The sequence below is a fragment of the Athene noctua genome, chromosome 7, assembly GCF_965140245.1.
Source record: "Athene noctua chromosome 7, bAthNoc1.hap1.1, whole genome shotgun sequence".
NCBI lineage: Eukaryota > Metazoa > Chordata > Aves > Strigiformes > Strigidae > Athene > Athene noctua.
Genome location: NC_134043.1, coordinates 8971947 through 8990306, shown reverse-complemented (window position 1 = coordinate 8990306; position 18360 = coordinate 8971947). Strand labels below are relative to the sequence as shown.

Genomic DNA, 18360 nt, shown 5'->3' with positions numbered 1-18360 from the left:
TTGGAACTCACAGAGACATATGTCATTCTCTGGATGTGGCAGTGTGCTGCTTCAAAATGGTACCAGCCTTTCTAGTCAGCTGGGTATTATAGCATCCACAGTTCTGTTGGCAGAAGCATGAATAAGCACTCCCTAATTGTCTCCAGACAAAATGAGACATAACTAAAAATATCCTCTCAGATGGGTTAAATGATTTGGCTGCATTCTTTCTAGCAGGGTAAGGAATGTTCTCCCTAGCAGAATAAGGAACATGCTCTCTTCAGCAGCGCTGGGGGATAGCAGTGAACAGCTTGAGCAGTATCTTTTTCAATTATCGCAGATAACTTGAGCCCAAGTTTCTTGTTAAGATGCATGATTTATTTAGAAACAATAGTAGTCAAATTAGTCAACAGTGGAGACAATTAAAACATACCGTGTTCCTAAATAAATAAATACATAAATCTATTTCTAGTGACAATGCTGTATGCATAAAAAAATGGAAACCATTTCAAAGCACTATTTCTGAATGCTGGGTACCTCCACACTAGGCTTATTCAGCCTGTTTAGTAATATATATAGAAAGAAATTGTTAACTCATTTCTGTAAAGTTGGGGTTTCTTGCTTGTTCTGCTAAAAAAACTGTAGGAAATTTTCCTGAAATAATACCTTAATGGATCATCAAAAAGTATAAAAGCTGATTTGCAGCTCTACAGTGCTGTGTCAGCCACAGTAAGGATTATATGGACATCTTTGAAGAAGGCCACAATCAATTTGTAAGAACGTGCTCTCCACATGTCTAGCAGGAGAAGCATATCAAAACTAACAGACACATTGTATCCAAGCCTTTCACTCACTCTACTGCTTTGAAAAACTAATAAAAGCAGACACTGTGGCAAATGATGCTAATGGATATGTAAATTGGGCAAAATCTTACATACAGACAGATTATATTAATTATGTTAGCCCTTATTGTAAGAATAAGGGCATTAAAATACCTACTTGGAGCACTACATGTCTTTTCAAGTTGGTGTGCCATCCTAACAAACCAACCAACTTGACCTTTAAGGACAACATATTTTGAAAACTTACTGTCTGAAAACAATGCACTGGCAAAGCGCCAAATCAGTAGCTCTGTCAGTGCAATTTCTCATCTGATAAACTTTCACTTTTGGTGCAGTTTAGGAGCGTCTGCACTGAGAAGACCATAGGCACTTGTTAACATTACAAGATGTGAAAAACAGAAACTTTCCCTCCTGTAGTTCTCTGCAGAATAATTTCCAGTTTAATCCATTTGCGTGCTCTGTATATGGAACCTATATACACACAGTACATCTCCCAGGCTAATATTGTAAGAATCAATATGGAACATTTGTTCCTTTGCTTTAGGCTCTTCTTATGAGAATACCTGACTTATCTTGAATTTTATGCATGCCCAGCAAGGGATCAGTTAACTATTACCATATTGGGCAATACTGCAATTCACTTTGAATAGTACCTTATGTTGCAATGACCCTCAGTGAATCATTGTGATTATTCACACAGGAATGTGCAAAAGCACAAATATCAAAATCTGTTCTGCGTTGTCCTGAACATACAGGGTCAGATTACATACAATCGCAACTGTTTAGCCTTGTGCTGGGAAAATTGCCTGACATGGCCTTTAGAAAGTCAGTTTTATGGAAATACTCATTTTAAGTAAAAATCACACATTTGACTTTTTGTTGAGGCCTGTTTGATTTTTTCAATTGCATCTCCAGACAGAGCAGGTACTCATGCTCACATGTGCATTTCAGTTAGCTATGGCATTCAAATGACTCTCCCCTTGTCAACACGCGTGAAGGTTATGTGTGCAGTCCCCTCCTGCATATGATTTTTCTCAGTGGCATGGCAATTCTGTAATTTAGAACACTTCCGAAAGTTTACTTTCCATTTACTTTTTGTTTTGCTTGGATAGGCTTCCAAATGGTTTTTAAAATTGTCTTTTTTTAAACAAATTATGATCACAGTTCATCTACTGAAAATAATTGTGATAGCAATTTAGTCATTTTCAGTCTGGGAAAACCCCTTGCCAATTAAGATTCCTGTTGTCTTTTCTATTATAAATCAAAGCAAAGTAAAGAGAATGAAATAAGTGATGACAAGTTTCGCAAATGAGTTGTTTCACTGGTCTGTAGTCTTATTACCAGATAATATTTGCAAAAAATGTTCAGTAGGAAGCAGAAAAAGCTCTCAATTCTAGTTCATTTTCTACAGCTATTAAGAGTAATGGCTGATAAAAAGCTACATTGCAAAAATATTTGTGGTTTTTGCTTCTAATACATGTGCAGCATAACATTTTTCCTGTAAGTACCAGTAGTTTTCATAGTAATCAGCATAAATTTAATTCAAAATAATACAGTTTTAAGCATGGCAGTTTCTTAGAGCCTTATCATAAGGTAAAACAGTTGAGAAAACAGCTGTGTAACAACTCAGCAAGGGTAAAAAATAAAAAATGGTCTTGAATACACAAAAGAGGACTGAGAACAAAATGGAAATTGTAGCCATCACAATCTAATTCATGACATAACCAAATTTTCATGTTTTAATTTCAGCATCTCAATAATTGGATCGGGAGCAGGGGAAGGCAGTGAGGATAGTCGAGCAATAGAACTGTTCCCTCAGTCATAAGTGGCTTCAAGCAAAGTGGGACCTAGGACACTTGAAAGGCAGTTGACACTTTAAAATACTTCAAATGGTGAAAAGAAGGTGAACAGCTATTACAAGTTATCTGATAAGATTATTAACTGGTGGGCTAAACTCAAGCAAAACAAAGCATCTTCTTTTACACCACAAGACTCTACCTAAATAAATCCTTAACAGCTGATGTTTTACAGTACAACTGGGTTCACAGAAGGGATTAGCCAAATTCATAGGTCCATCAAGAGCTGTTAAATGTATTGGCTGAATTACAGACTTCCAGGCAAGGATGCTGTAAACCATTTATTTCTAGAAACTACAAGGATGTACCATGGAAACAGCTACTCTGTAAGTGCTTTGTTTCCAACACCCTTTTCCCAGGCATCCATTACAAGTCATCATGGAGACAGAATTCTGAGCTAGGAGGACTTTTGGTCTAACCCAGCAGAACAGGGGAAAACTGTGATGTCATGCATCCTATGCCAAGCCTAGTCCTGAGGACTTAATCTATATCCTTCCCCTAAGGAGGACAGAAGTTGATAATAACTAACTGTCAGTTTAAATTTCAATAGTTTCTTCTGCTGCTTTGTCTTGTTCATCAACATGAACATCTTGTTCCTCAATGATCTGATCGAAATGCTTCCTAAATTCCTTTGTAGAGATCTATTGAGACCCACAGAGTATTACATTTCCTTCTTGGGATCTGATCTATTTAATCCAAATCAGCTATTACATTATCGTAAGTAGAACATACATAAGCAGAAACTAAATTCTAATTTTCTTTCTAAGTGCAATTTAGCAGTTCTGTAAAATAAAATTGAAGATGTTTTACCTTATTAAAATAGTACAGTGCTGCTAGGAAGTAGATGTAATTTTGTTTTGCCTATAAAAGTCCTATTTATGTAACTAAAATATTCACAGCAAGAAAAATAAATATGCAGTATGTGTATGTTTGCAATATACATACAGTTTTATTACAAGTGATACAGGAACTCTAATTCCTAAAAAAGGAACAGTAAAAAAAAAAAAAAGGAAATCATTCTTGTAATAGTTTCTTTCAGAGAAGACAGAAGATCATCATGTGAACTTTTACAATAGGAAGCAAATTAGTCAAGAGCTAAAAATACAGGAGTCCTGTGGTATTTCTCAGTATAAAAAGTACAAACTTCTGGGCTTCTGACAGTGTTGATCCATTTTTCTTCAAATGCCTCAGGAACCACAGCATAAGTGCCTCATCTTGTGATGAAGAGAAGCTTGGCCCTCCACTTTAGGAACTGCAGTTTTATCCTGTTTGTCTGCCTCAGTCAAAATGTTTAAAATCAAAGCATTAACAAATTGGATTTATCTGTGTGACCGCATTGAGATGCAAGCTGTACAGCTTCATAAAAAATAAAGAAGAAAACTTACATACAGGAGAGGACATGTGGAGCTACACTCAGAAAGATGGTTTTAATTCACAGCTGGGATTTCATATGCTTTCCACTGTCATAGGAGACTGAAGGGAAAAAATACAAAATCTACGTACCTCCAGATATTCTGCCATCCCTAGCACCAGCTACTGCCACTCACTGTGGGACAGCAAACCAAGTTAAGCTTTATTATGCTAGCTCTCAGAGATGAATTCCCCTTTTCCAGAGATTTTCTATCACTACACAAACAGGTAAGATGGAAGAGACTGAGAATCTGCTCCTTCCCTGTTGACTTATTCTCCCTGTTCACAAGAACACATACAGCTTATTTTTAGTATAAAACATTCACCGTATTTTAATATAAGTCATGTGTAATTACTTTCAAGATATTATTCACTAAAAAGCACTATTAGCTACAAAAAAAGTATCATGTGTAGTTTGTCAGAGTACTGTAATCATAACTCTTTGGTTTCGCCGCTTATTAACTAACTGACCTTGGATAAGCCATGTAAGTTTACTGAGTCTCAGTATAAATACTTGGAGCAAAGATGTGCAAGACCTAAGAAAATTAGATGCTGTTAGATGCAGACACATTTTTGTAATTACATTTTATATAATTTTTCTGGTCCTCCAGATACCAGAGAAAGCACCATTTCAAGAGGACTGCTATTTTCCTGCAGCTTTGTCTAAGAAATTAATTTTACTTAATATCTCTTTACAAAGTTGTAAAGTCAGAATTCCATATAAAAGCACCATATTGCATATTTTGGCAATTTTGGCTTCAAGGCAGAAGACTGAGGACAGAAGCACAACAAATCAATACAGTATCATTTATAATATATACTCAGAGTACATTAAAAAAAGACAGTTTGAACCAAGAGCATAATTCACTCCATTTCTTTACATTGTTTAGAATGAAATGCTTCAGGGTAGGGATTGTATCTTACTACTTCCTAACAATCAGTTTTATGAGGCATGAAGCTTGCTGGATGTCTCTCAGTGCTACTACATGCAAATAAAAATACAGCTATATTAGGAAATGAAGGGTCACTAAAAAAACCCAAACCAGTTTCAGACTAAAAGTTCTGAAAAGGTTTTTCTTTTCTTCTTAAGAAGTAACTTTTTTTTTAATAGACAGGAAATAATTCAAGTCCAGCAGTAACACTCACCCAGCCATATGAGAATAAGACATAACATTTTTATATGAGAGATAACACAACTCTTCAATCACTAACTTGTAGGAAAGGTGAAATATCTTGTTTTATTTCAACAGTTTGTAAGCTCAAATAGCATTTCAATTAACAATCACAGCTGTATCATATGTACCACCTAAATACGATTAAAGATCATTTACCTTTCCACTTATCTGTATACATCAGTTACTATTACTTCCAGAAGTGTAAGAAAGTATTTCTATTTACTCTAAAACTCCCCAAATATGTAAAAGTTGAATTTATGTTAGCAGGCGAATGCTAAATAATCTGCAACACATTACATATGCCACTGGTTATCTTTTGGTTGGTACTATGAGCTCAGTTCTTAAATACTAATCAACACTGATTACAAGGAGGTTATGTGGACTACAAAACTAACCCAAACAAGGCCACAACCTGATTTTTCAATTTCATCTAAGCCTATGTTAGTTTAATTGCTATTTCTCTGTGGATTTTAAGTTTGCCTCGTATTTCCTTTTACAGCTTGGTTAGTAACTTATGCATCTCAAAACCTAAGGTAACTGTGCTTTAATGTATCTTTTATGTCTATACAATTTCACTTTTTTATGCTATTAAGTGTGTTGATAGCGAAGCAGACATTTATTTTGAGAATTTAATTAGTTGCCGCTACTTCCCGGTCCTGGGAGATTTTGTATTGCAGAGTGTAAAGCTTACAGTAACTATGAAATAAAAATTCCACCATCTCGCTGCATTTTAGGACATTTCTCAAGGGTATTGCTCACTTTGGTTTTTCTTTCTTCCCTCTTTTTGACAGACAAGTTTCAGGCTCCATCCCACTTCCCCATCTCTAGTTCTTCAGTTTGTTCTCTCTTCCCCTGCCTTCTCTGGTTCCTTCATCTTTCGGTTTTGGGGTTTTTTTGCCTGTTTCTCTCGCTGCTTTGAAAAAGACTATAAACGCTAGACACTGGCTCGTCTCCCCGAAGGAATTCCTCCTCCATCAGAACTATTCTCTGGTCAAAGACGGTCAATCCCGGGGGCACGGCGGGTGCTGTTGCTACAGCCCGCACTGCTCCCCGGAGCCAGGGATGCCCCAAGCCTCTGATTTAACGAGCAAAACCCCGGCCTGCCCTCCCCGCGCTTTTTCCCAGCCCACTGCTGACTTTTCGCCACCCTGAGGAGCGGTGACCCCGCGTTCCTCGTCCCCGCCGGTCAGGAGAGCCCCCGGCCGGCGCTGGGCAGGGGCCTGCGGCTGCCCGGGCGGGGCGAGGCCCCTCTGCTGCCGCCCCTCCGGAGGCCGGCGCGGGGAGCGGCGGCAGGCGCGGTGTTCTCAAGGCAGAGGGGGAATAACGCTGCCTCCCGCCGCCTCACGGCCGCGGCTGCGACGCAGCGCGGGCACCGGCACCTCAGGCCCTTGCGCGCCGAAACCTCCGGCTCAGTGCCCGGGCGGACAGAAGCGATGGGGAGGGGGATGCGCCCACCCGCCGCGGCCGCGCTCCGGTGCCGGGCCGCGGGGCGGGACCCGCTGCCGGCGGAGGGGCGAGGGGCGGCCGCAGGGGTGGCGAGCGGCCGGCCGAGCGGCTCGATGGGGCCGGCCCGCGGGCGGGGCGGGGCCGGCGCTCGCTCGCGGCCTCGGGGATGGATTCTCGGCGCGCGGCCGCTCGCGCACGCCACCATCTTAAGGGGCGGGCGGGAGGGGAGGGAGGAAGGGGAGCGGGAGGTGCCGCCGCCGGACGGAGCTCCGGGCCCTTTCGCCGCCTCAGGTACCGCCGCGGGGACGGGGCTTGCGGCGAGCCCCGGGGGGCTGTGCGCGGCGGGAGGCGGGCCGCGAGTTTCGCGGCTGCCGCCCCCTCAGCCCCGCCGCGCCTGTCAGCCGTCGCCGGGGATGTCGCGGGCAAGAGGCCTCGCCCGCCCCGTCCCGCGGGGCTGAGGGGGGGCCGAGAGCAGGCCCCGCCTCGCTTCGGGAGGGGAACTTTGCCCCCTCACGTCGCGCGTGGGCGGGGGGCCCGGGCCGGGGAGCGCCGTGGCGGCGCGCCCGTGTGTGCGACGAGGCGGCGTGTGTCGCCCCCTCCCCTCCGCCCGCCGGACCTCGGCCCCGTCCCACGCGCGGTTGTGTCAGCGGTGTTGGAGAAGGCGCTTTCCTCTCCCCGCTTCAGTCAGCTGAGGGTGCCCGCCCTGCCCGGGGAAGGAGGGGGGGCGGGTGGCGGGACTGCGCTTTCCCGGGAGCGAGCTGGCAGGTGACGAGCTCTCTGTCCTGCCTCGCCTGAGGTGCGAGGAGTTTCCTGCTTCCCCCTGCTTGGGCTGCGCCTCTCTTTCCCCCTGCGCTCTCCAGTGTTTGTTTTACGTGCGAGTGCAGGACGGATACTCATCCTTCCTTCCCTGTGATCCCCAGGGCTTGAGCCATATTTCTTTCTCCTCAGGCATCCACTTTTCTCTGAGTGTGTTAAGGAGATTTACTCATTTCCTTTTCTTCTTTGTTCTGCTATCTTCCCCCAAAAATATCTGTCGACAGGAAGGAAGGAAGGAGAAGACCCATTCACTCTGAAAGCACGTTTCTGAATGCGGTGATTTTTGCCCATTTCTAGCATGCCTGGAAGGCTCAGCTTTCAGATTGAAGAGTGACTGTAATTTCAAAGGTTGCTGTGCCTGCTCTTATCAGAGATCTGTGGCTGTTTATCCAGTGACAAAGCATGATATGTTTAGATCTTGCACTAGACAAGATTAGATGGGTAGCATGTGAAATGGATGTCACTTGTAATTCTTAGCTAATATTACATGTATAGCTACTGGTGGCTGAGAGATTGCTTTGAACATGGTAACACCTACAGAGGCCTTGGCAGCTTGACGTGAACTTTTTTCTTCTGATTTTTTTGGAAGAGCATAAGAAGGAGAGTAATGGCAGTTCCACTTGTCAACTTTCACTCTGCTAACCTGAAACTAATGTGTTTCTAACTCATTGTGATCATAGATATTCATGTCTAACAGGGTTGTAGCCATGCTGGGATGCTGTATGAATGAACCTGAGGAGTATGTGGTTAGATACTCTGGTAGCAGGTAAAGAATCCAAAGTATGCAGTAGATTAATATTCTGCATTACTATTTCTATATAAGAAACTTTGTTTGAAACTTTGTTTCATTAATTTTGAGTAAGTGCTGAATAGGAGACTTGTTTCAAGTGTTCTTTTATTCCTTAGATACCAGGATCCAGCTGTTCCATGTCAGTTTGATAGTGTGACTGTTACATAGTGCACTGCCAGATTCCTAAAACGTGTCTTTGTTAAGCTAAATTATCTTATTTTAGTATTAAAATTAATGTGCTCTCTGTGCAAACTTGTGTCTGTGTAACTTTTTATTTAGCCAGGAAGAGTGATCTCTACTTGCTGTACTTGGTACTGGCATGAAACACGTGGCTTCAGTTTCTTTATTTGGGTCGTTTGTTTCACTGTGTTCTGCAGATTCTATGTGAAACTTTACTTTGAGTAAAGATTACAGGGCTGTAGTGACGGTAATTGTCATGTTGCATAAGGCTCACCTTTCCATCTCTTCTGAAGATTCTGGCTTTTGCTGTCATCCCGTGATACCCCTTTAAAGTTGAGTGGAGGTCAGAGTTGTGTTAAACTAATATTGCTTCAATGTACGTTTCCAGATTTAAAGGATGAATGTAAAATGTCTATTGGTTTACTTTCAGGGTTTTTTTGGTTAGAATCAAAGCAATGTTTCTGTTTATCTTATCTCAAAAGTAATAAAATGAGAAACGAGAATCACCTGATGACAGTACGTGTTAAACAGGGTGGGCGGGTGGTATCCCAGAACTTGTATTATTGGAGCAGCTGGTATAACTGGAAAAACTAAAACAATTTCTTCTGTGCACAAACCTTATCTTGGTATGTTGTTTTTCAAATTGTGTATGAAATAATCTTGGGTAAATAGAAGGAAGAATTTCAGGTTGACTTCTGGTTTGTGACTGAGCTGCTGTTCAGGTTCTCTTGTTATTATGCACTTTTTTTGGGGTGTGTTTTCTTCATAGAACAGCTAGAAGCGATACTCCTGTTTTGCAGTGATTTGGTAGTTCTTTTACTTCTCTGTCAATACAATAAAAGCTATTTCATATTTTGTGAACTTCATTTGATTTTTTCTTTTAGGGTGGAACTTTTAATATGAAAAAATTGATAATCTGCACGAAGAAGTGCTATAGATAAAGACTGCACATTAAGTATCCATGGTGGAGTTATACATCCTGTCCTCAGAAATCATTAATTATTGCATGTTCAGAACAGTAGAGCTGGACAGGCTGTTGAGGCTATTGGCTTTAGTGTGATCAGCTACATGAATATACATTGTAGACTACGTAGTGAGACCTTTTTTATCTTTTTCCTGTGTCATAATTTTAAGTGCTGACTCAGCTTAAATGATCTAGGATACTGGAACAAGGAAAGTTAAGTAATTTTTTCTTTTTTTTTTTTCAGAAGATCTTAATGTAACTGGCTGAAAAATGGTTCCTCAAGATGACAGCACCAACTCTAACACTGTTAAAATGGTAAATAAAATTAAGAAAAGAAGACTTAAAAAGATCTCCATGCTATTTGCTGAAAATTTTAATGCTGTTAAGATATGCCTTTTAAATGAATATTCCTTCAAATGTTAGATCTCAACTGGTATATCTAAAGTTACACCATGTGGAAAGCATATTTATTTCATAATAATGGAAAGAAAAGGGAAACATGCTGAAGCTTCTACTGTATTTAATAGAGTAGAATATGGTATTTACTTTTAAGCCATAATTTCTATTTCAGCCTATTTGTCTTCTGGTGGCTTAAATTTATCATAACTCTGTGCACTTGAATTAAATATTTTGTAAGGGTAAAGCCATGTTCTTAGAAGTGTGTTGTACAGTTCTCATTTTAGGTGTTAGATGTTACTTTTATCCTGAAATGGGTTAATTATGGTTAATAAGCATTGAACAGGGGTCTGTGTGATCAGCTCCAGTCAGGACTACACCCCACAGCAGATCTGGCATGCTGATAGAGGGCAAGCTGTATGTCTTGCATGAGGACTGAGTTTGGGTGCAAGTTCTGCACCTGGTTACTTGAGTATAGGTAATATAGATTAAGTAGGGGCTGAAAGTAAACTACTCAATAGTATCTTACTAATACTTGGTTTAGTGTGGATGGAGGGAAGAATTTTTAAGCATCTTTTTTGCTTCCTGTTTTTGTTATTGTTGTTTTGGGTACATTAGGTGTGCACAAACTGTTTGAGCTTTCTATGGATAAAAGTCTTCTGGTTTAAGTCTTGGTTATCAGAGGTACTGATCATAATCTCTAATCAGGTTGGTACTGTAAGAAAAATGACCAGCAACTACCATTTGTATGTGAGGGCACTCATCTAAATAGGTGTTCAGGATCTGCAGTGAACATAGGCTTTTTTTAACCACATGCCTGTGTCCCAAAACTACATTTTTAAATTTTTTTTTTTTTTTTATTTTTATTACCGGCTATAGTCCTTTGGTAAACTGTGTGGTAAAGGGCTTAAACCTGATGGGTGCTAAGCAGTGTGTAAATCTTGATGAGTTCAGTGGGAGCTGAATCATAGCCTTGTGTGGTCCCTCCTTCTTTATAGCCTTGCTCTTAATCTAATTTGCAGTAGGTGAAAAGCATTGGTTTAACTTTTGCCACCAATTTGCAGTTTATGAACTTTCAGCCATACTTGATAGGTAATCACTGGCAAAATTTAGGGTAGGCATTTAGTTTTGCCCTAACTGCTGTTATGTGCACTGATTTGTGACTCATTAATACAGGGTATGACTCCTGTTGATACAGATTATCCTTAAAACAGAGCTTTGGAAGGTTTCACATGAATAAGAAAATAAAAAAATTCCAACACTTCCAGGCAATAAAATTTACACCTTTATTACTCTTGGTTGTCAGTTGCCAGTTTTGTTGTGCCTTCTCTTGGAGCGCCATATACTTGCCAACATCTGGATTTGCAAATAGTTGCAGATTAGATGGGCTTCCAATTGGTTTAGTATAACATTTTTTCCAAAGTCCCTTTATGTAGAATGTGTGTGTGGTTTGTTTTTTTTTTTTTCTCCTAGATAAGAATTTTAAAGCTGATTTTATTGTTTAAAATTGAAGTTTTATGTAAGGTTGGTTTTTTTTTCTGATAGAGTAATAATACTGTATCAATTTAAGGAAAGATACAGGGCTTCCACAAGAAATATTGTGGAGATGTGTTACCTTTCTAGATTATTTTAAGATTATGCTCTTCTGCTGCCTTCCTAATTCTGTTTAAATTGGTTGCTTAGGCTTAAGAAATAGGGTCTTTCTCTGCTTAGCTTAAAAAATTAGAACTTAACATTGTCAGGTTCTTCTTTCTCATGTGAACCTCTCTATTCAGTGAATAAGGAAGGGATCATGTTCTTTGAAATATCAAAAATAGTAAATGATCCTGTTCTCTTGCAATTCAGTGCTGTCCTGCTAGCATTTTCGATGTGGACTGATTCTTAAGGTTCTGTATCTGTGTGTCCCCAACATTTAGGACTTGGGCTGCAGCAGACACTTGTGGAACTTGAAATTTTAGAAAATGTTTTTCAAACATAAGTGCATAATATACACAAACACACTTTTTTTCTTCTTCTTTTTAGGAGACTATCTTCACTTTGACATGATGTGTGAAGTTTGTTAGCGTTTTTTGTTTGTTTTTTTACAGTTATTGTGGAAGGTATGTATGAGAAAAGTAAATCTCAGTCTTTCTGTGTTCATTTTTATCAGAGCATATTGCCATCAATGTACAGAAGTCATATAAAGAAATGTGTGGAATTGTATTTCGTTACAAGTTCATGAATACTGATACTTTGTGAATAAGTGGAATAATGTGTTTGTCTAAAACTTCAAAATAGTAGCTTCCATTTGTCTTCGCATTCTGTGTAAAGTTTTACAGGTTTTCATTCTGTTCTAAAACTTTGTATATAAGTTTCAGTAGGGTTCTGTTTTTCCACTGAATGTTATAAGCATTTTAGTGTTGCTGCTTTGTAATTTTTTTAGTGAACTACTGCCCTGAAGGTGCATCGTGCAGCATGATGAAGACTGCAGTCAAGACTTTACAGTTGCCCTTTCGTGTTAAGCTTTTTTCCCTGTTATGGAAGAACCAAGAAAGGGCTATATTAAGCAGGCAGAAATGTTAAACAGACACTTTGTAGTCAAATGGGAAAGTAATAGCTACTATTACTCTAACATATAAAAAACTTCAAGTTGTAAGTATGGGCCCTTTAACTAGAATTTTAAAACCTACATACCATAGGTAGAAAAGAAGTGGTGCAATATGTACTTATACTCTGAATAATTTCATATGTAACCTCTTATCAAAGAAGTACTAGGTATTCTATTATCCTTTACTTCCTTCCTGCTGAGGTATCTTAAAGCAAGGGATTTGTACAAGTCTAATGTAGACAAGTTGAGTACAATATTAAGGAACTACAGACTGTAAACAATATTTTTGCATGATCTCCTGGCACAGTGTATACATGCTATGTGCTTTGAATCAGTTTGTGGTGAGAACACAAGAGCTTGGGATGTGAGCATCTAATGTAGAGGTGTCAAATTGATCAGGCTACTGCGATTCCTTCCTGTCTCCAGCTGCGTGTCCCCCTCCTACCTGCAGTACGTAACTGGTGGAAGGCTGGAGTGGTTTCCATTTCTGGTATACCTTACAGCTGTTCATGTGTCGCACTGTGGCCTGACAAGGAATGAGATTTCTTCCTTCTAGCTCATTTGGAACTCTTTTATGCCCAGCTTCTATTTTACTGTGTATTATGCAAACACATGACCAATTTGTAGGCTATATGTAATTGAGGTGGTTTGACCCTGGCTAAATGCCAGGTACCCACCAAGTTTCTCTATCGCTTCCCCCCCACCCCCTTCCCCCTTTTTTCCCAACAGGGCAAAGAGGGGAAAGAAAATAAGAAAAACAAAACAACCCTTGTGGGTAAAACAAAAGCAGTTTTAATATAAGCGAAGTGAAGCAAAGGTCCGCGCGTGGAAGCAAAAAAAACCCCAGATTTATTCTCTACTTCCCATGAAGAGGCGATGTCGGGCCTTCTCAGGGAGCGGGGCTCTGATACATGTAGTGGCTGCCTCCGAGGACCAAGGGTGACTCCACCCTCTTCCTCCTTTCTCACAGCTTTATACTTGAGCAGATGTCATATGGTATGGAGTATCCCTTTTGTCAGGTCTTGTGTCCCCTCCCAAGATCTTGCCCACCCTGTCCCACTAGGGGGGGGAACATGTTGGAAAGAGCCTTGGTGCTGTGTAAGCACTGCTCAGCAGTAGCCACAACACCAGGGTGCTACCAACACCCTGCCAGCTCCAAACATAGAACACAGCACCATGAGGGCTGCTATAGGGGAAAACTAATTCTGGCTCAGCCAGACCCAGTACAATAATGTAACTTACTAATAGCCTACAAGCCATCTTATTCATAATAAAATGAAGGCAGGTCATGGAGTATAATATTTAGTATCTATTAGACCAATTCATAATAACTGAAAAAACCCTTATAAGCTTTCAAGTGTGAAAACCTTTCTGTTAGCTTACTCAAGTTTAAGATAATATCCCTATTTATTCTCTCCTTGAGAACAAATGTTTTCTCCTTTATTCCGTTTCAGATAAAAACTCCAGTTCCTTGCTGAGCATTTCATGACTTTGCCCTCTCTACTTACAGACTTCTGTTTTCTTTTGTCAATCCCACCATTTTATCAGAAAAGCAGAACAATTATCCAGAACTCATGCCCACACATGGAATATATCAGCATAGCTCTAGTGGTATAATTATACTTGAGGTACTCTGCCTGTTGATTTTTCTTTGGAAAGAGGCCCTTTGAGAAATGGAGGAAAAAGTGTCAAGATTTGAACATGGCAGAGGCTGTATTGCAAAGGTGAGGTATGAGTCAAAGGCAAGAAACAGTGTAGTGATCTCAAATGCACTTGTGCATATCCGGGCGTTTAAATCATTAATCTGAGGAGTGGGCTAGTCTGGAAAAAAGAAATGTAGCTTCCTCACTGAAGACATTGTGGCACTGTCTCCTTCATAAATAATTTGTAAACAATGAAAAGGCAATAAGTGTTTGTATGTTGATACACGTGGAAAAAAACAAAGTGTAATTTAAATTCACCGAACTGTATTAGCAAAGTAGATCATCTCTATTTACTGGGAGAGTCAGGAGCTGTTCCATAAAGGTGAATTACACACAAGAGTGTGAGTGTTTGAGTTTATGGTGATAAATAGCAAGATATGTTATGTAATCTGTAGGAAATTAACTCCTAATAAATCGGTTCTTAAACTATATACATTAGCAAGTTAATCATAGAACTACCATATCCATATCTTACTGAGGTTCATTAGCGAGTATGTAAAAGATTCAAGTGGACCGATAAATGAGATGTTAATCTCTGTCACTTGTATTTGAAGTTTATTAATCATAAAATTGAAAGTTTTCCTAAATTTAGGTCTTCTAATGGGCAGTCATAGAGCTGTATCACAAATCTGAATCCCCTTCTAGCAGCATTAGTGGATATAAGAGCACATGTAGGGCTGGTATGCTCATGATTAGCACTTGTATGACGTAGGTGCAGTGGATCTTGTATTTTTTTTGAGTTAAAGCAAACAACATATTTTAAAGCTTGTTTGCCTTGCCTTTCTTATTTTTTTTGGAAAGTATTTTAGTGATCTCTTAACTTTACTGTTTTCAGTAATGTTATTACTTATTTTTAGTGAAAGCTGTGCAAAGTCAAGCCTTCTAAAGTCACTGTGTACCACTTTTTTGGCCAACCCAAATAGAATCAGTTCTGTTCTCTTGTGTTTACTCTGTGCATTGAATAAAGCAGAAGTACTCTGCCTACTGAAGGAAAAATAAGGTTGGTCATGATCTGTTTACACACTGCTGTAGTGCTTATCTCCTGCACAAATGTTAATGTTTTAACTGCATGTAAGTCTTCTTCCCAATATGAATTTTTGCGGCTCAAGCCATATCTTCAGAATTTTCTGTTCAGTGGTATATTCTTACTCTTTCAGTACGTAAAAGCAGTTGACTATGTGCATTTAAACACAGCTGTGCTTTTCTGATAAGTTACTAGAATAGCTTAAATTGATTTTTTTAATTAAATTGAGTTTTTTTAAAATAGGCAGAGCTTTGTTGCACATATTGTATGCTTACCCTTAGTTTGATAGGTTTTCGCTAGAAAAGGTGCATGCCTGTATTTCATAAATTAGCAAATGTATAAATTTTTTTAGTTCAAGTGCATGTGTAATCTAACTTGGTAAGTTTACAATTAAGTTGTGGGGTTTTTTTCCTTTAATCACTATGCTTTGAGGGATCATAATTTACCCAAATATGTTGCTGTGTCTTTGGAAATGTTTGTTGAATACTTAAGTTTAAACAAGTTTCTGACTACCTTTAGTAGAATTGTATTTGACAACACTGATTTTTGCTGTTAGCTTAGAGTATCTGAATTTACCCAAATGTAGTGGTTTCAAATTTTGCAGAATCCATAGCGTAGAAAATTCCAAAAAGGCATTGTATGTTTTACCTACTTTTGGTTACTTCAGTGGTAGAACAGTATTGATAAATTCTTGAAAAGTTGAGATTTACTTTCTAGTTGCCCCTAATGTCTCTGAAAATCTCAAGCCAGATCTTGCAAAGATTTTCTTTTTACCAAACATAAGGATGTGTTTCCTTGCATATTGGGTCCATTTCATATATGTGAAACACTTGCCCCCACTCTTTGTTTGTTTGTTTGTTTTGTAATCTTCTGGATTTTGTTCCTTTATCAATCTTGAATAGGTTACAAATGGTGTGGGTTTTTATCATGAATCGAATGAGCTCCCAGAGCAGTTCATCCACTCAGCGTAGGCGAATGGCTCTAGGAATTGTTATTCTTCTCCTCGTTGATGTGATATGGGTTGCCTCTTCAGAACTCACTTCTGTAAGTATTGTTTCATGCATCTTAAAAGGAAAATAAAAGCCTATTTAAGAGAATATGCAGCAGAGACATGGTCACTCAAACGCTCCGTGGGTGTTCTAGTGTAATGTTTAACCACCTTTTCAGTGTGGGGAAGACTATATCCTTTGGCTTAGTGAACTAACCTGTGTCCACTAAAAGTTACAAACAAGCTCAACTCGGTAACTGTTGCTTTCAAGACAGAAGGTGTTACTGATGACTTTAAGCAACGTAAACTCAAATATATTCTGTAATTAGGGAGTTCATTTTGTTTATTGCCATATTGATTAAAATAACGCCCATGTTTCCCAAGAAGCAGTAAACGAGCTGTTAACATTGCAGACTAGGTTGGTGTGGTAGATTATAGTTCATGACATCTAGAAGTCTAGGACCAAAGGGCTTGGGTCGTGGTTTTTAAACCCTATAATTGCAAACAAGTTTGCCATAATCTAGTTCATATATTCACCATCTTGAGACTGATCTGGTATTTACTTCATGTCAGGTTTTAGTACTTAAAACAGAGCTTTAACAATGGAAATTGAGTTTTTAATAAATTCTTGTCAAATTCAGGTTTCTTGAACTGTCATTATGTTCTAGATAAGTTTTGAAACTAAGCATATAAAAATGTGCTTAACATGGTATTAATAAAAAGTTTTTTTTCCAGTGAGCTGGTGGAATCACTTGATACTGAAATATTAATGAAAGTAATCTCTAATTTGGGGTTACTATGCTATTGCTTATATTATAAAGTGGTCTTTAGACCATTTGTATGTAAATGTATTTTCAGTCCTATTTGAGTTCGATGTCATATCAGTATGTTGCTTGGTTAGATACAAGTATTAAGTAGCTTTTGTCTCGTGGCATTTTATCTTACAAAATGGCTCAGTGCCTTCTTGTTGGCATTTAAGATAGCTTGGGAGAGGGTATCCCCAGAATAGGTAGGGCCACTTGTGTCTTTTGGTCATATGTGTCGATACTCACAGCACTGTCATTTTGGGAACCAGACTGTTCTGGACTATATACTTAAACCTGTTCATTCATTTTGTGAATTCTCACCTAGTTGGTAATTTTGGATACTACAATTATTTTCTTTCCACAGTATGTTTTCACAAAGTACAACAAACCTTTTTTCAGTACATTTGCAAAAACGTCCATGTTTGTTCTATACCTCTTGGGATTTATTGTTTGGAAACCATGGAGGCAACAGTGTACCCGTGGGTTTCGTGGAAGGCATGCAGCTTTTGTAAGTATTTTAACTCTGTAAATGTTTTGATATTTGTTGAAATTTGTACAGAAAAAACTTAAAACAGGGACTCAAGAAAAGCAAAATTTACATATTTGTGAAATAGTGCTTTCAGAAAAGCTGTTAAACTGAATCACAGCACAGGAAGACACAGCAATCATAATAGTAGTCGTGAGAGGAAGAAAAGAAAGGAAAAAGCAATATGACTGTGTCAGGAATCATAAGAAATGCTCTCCTGGGCCAGACCATTGCCCATCTAGCCTGGGATTTTATGTTGGACAGCTGCAGAGGATAATTCTTTTTAAGAAGAGCTTATCAGCCTCACCACTGTTGGCTGGTGGTTCCCTTTTATTTCCCCAGCATCTGTAACTGATGGAATCAGTATCTGAACTTGGTAATTGATTTTTATTACTGACTCTTTTTGTCTCTGACAGAACTATAAACTGTTTGCTAAGAGGTTTTGAGGTTTTTAAAGTTATATTTAGGGAAGATGGTAGAATTATGGTTTTGTTGTTGCTAATTCTGTGTTTTTATAACCTTTATGCACAACTGACCTTCTTTTGCCTAGAACTAGGCATAGTTTGTGCTAGAGCCTAAAATTATTGTCGTGTTAGAGAAATACATACTTTTTTCCAAGGAAATTAAGAGATGCTGGGAAGAACGCTGTTCTGTGCCAGTGTTTCAGAATGCTGAACAGCAGGACTCAGGAAGCAGTAAGGCATTTGGTCTGATATTAATCTCACATTAAAATAACAGAAAATGTGATCCAAGAACATGCTGTTAATCAACATGTCTTTATAGAAAATAGCTTGTATGAAAGGAACTGACTTCAGTTCTTTTGGGTATATTAGACTTCACTGATAGGTGTAGCATACTTAAAATGAAACGTT

At 39.2% G+C, this 18360-nt stretch overlaps 1 protein-coding gene across 4 annotated transcripts in view; it reads left to right on the top strand.

The window, feature by feature from the left end:
• The first annotated feature begins 6945 nt into the window (after positions 1-6945).
• SLC35F5 (solute carrier family 35 member F5) overlaps positions 6946-18360 on the top strand; it is a 40006-nt gene continuing 28591 nt past the window's right edge. The window contains exons 1-6 of one of the 4 annotated variants that reach the window (XM_074910386.1): positions 7186-7473; positions 8222-8290; positions 9703-9773; positions 11877-11953; positions 16071-16212; positions 17327-17470. In XM_074910386.1, coding sequence (XP_074766487.1) covers positions 16078-16212; positions 17327-17470 — 279 coding nt within the window. In that variant the 5' untranslated portion in view covers positions 7186-7473; positions 8222-8290; positions 9703-9773; positions 11877-11953; positions 16071-16077. Of the gene's footprint in view, positions 7000-7185; positions 7474-8221; positions 8291-8423; positions 8838-9702; positions 9774-11876; positions 11954-16070; positions 16213-17326; positions 17471-18360 lie in introns of those variants that run through there. The other 3 variants (XM_074910385.1, XM_074910389.1, XM_074910390.1) reach the window with 3 other exon arrangements.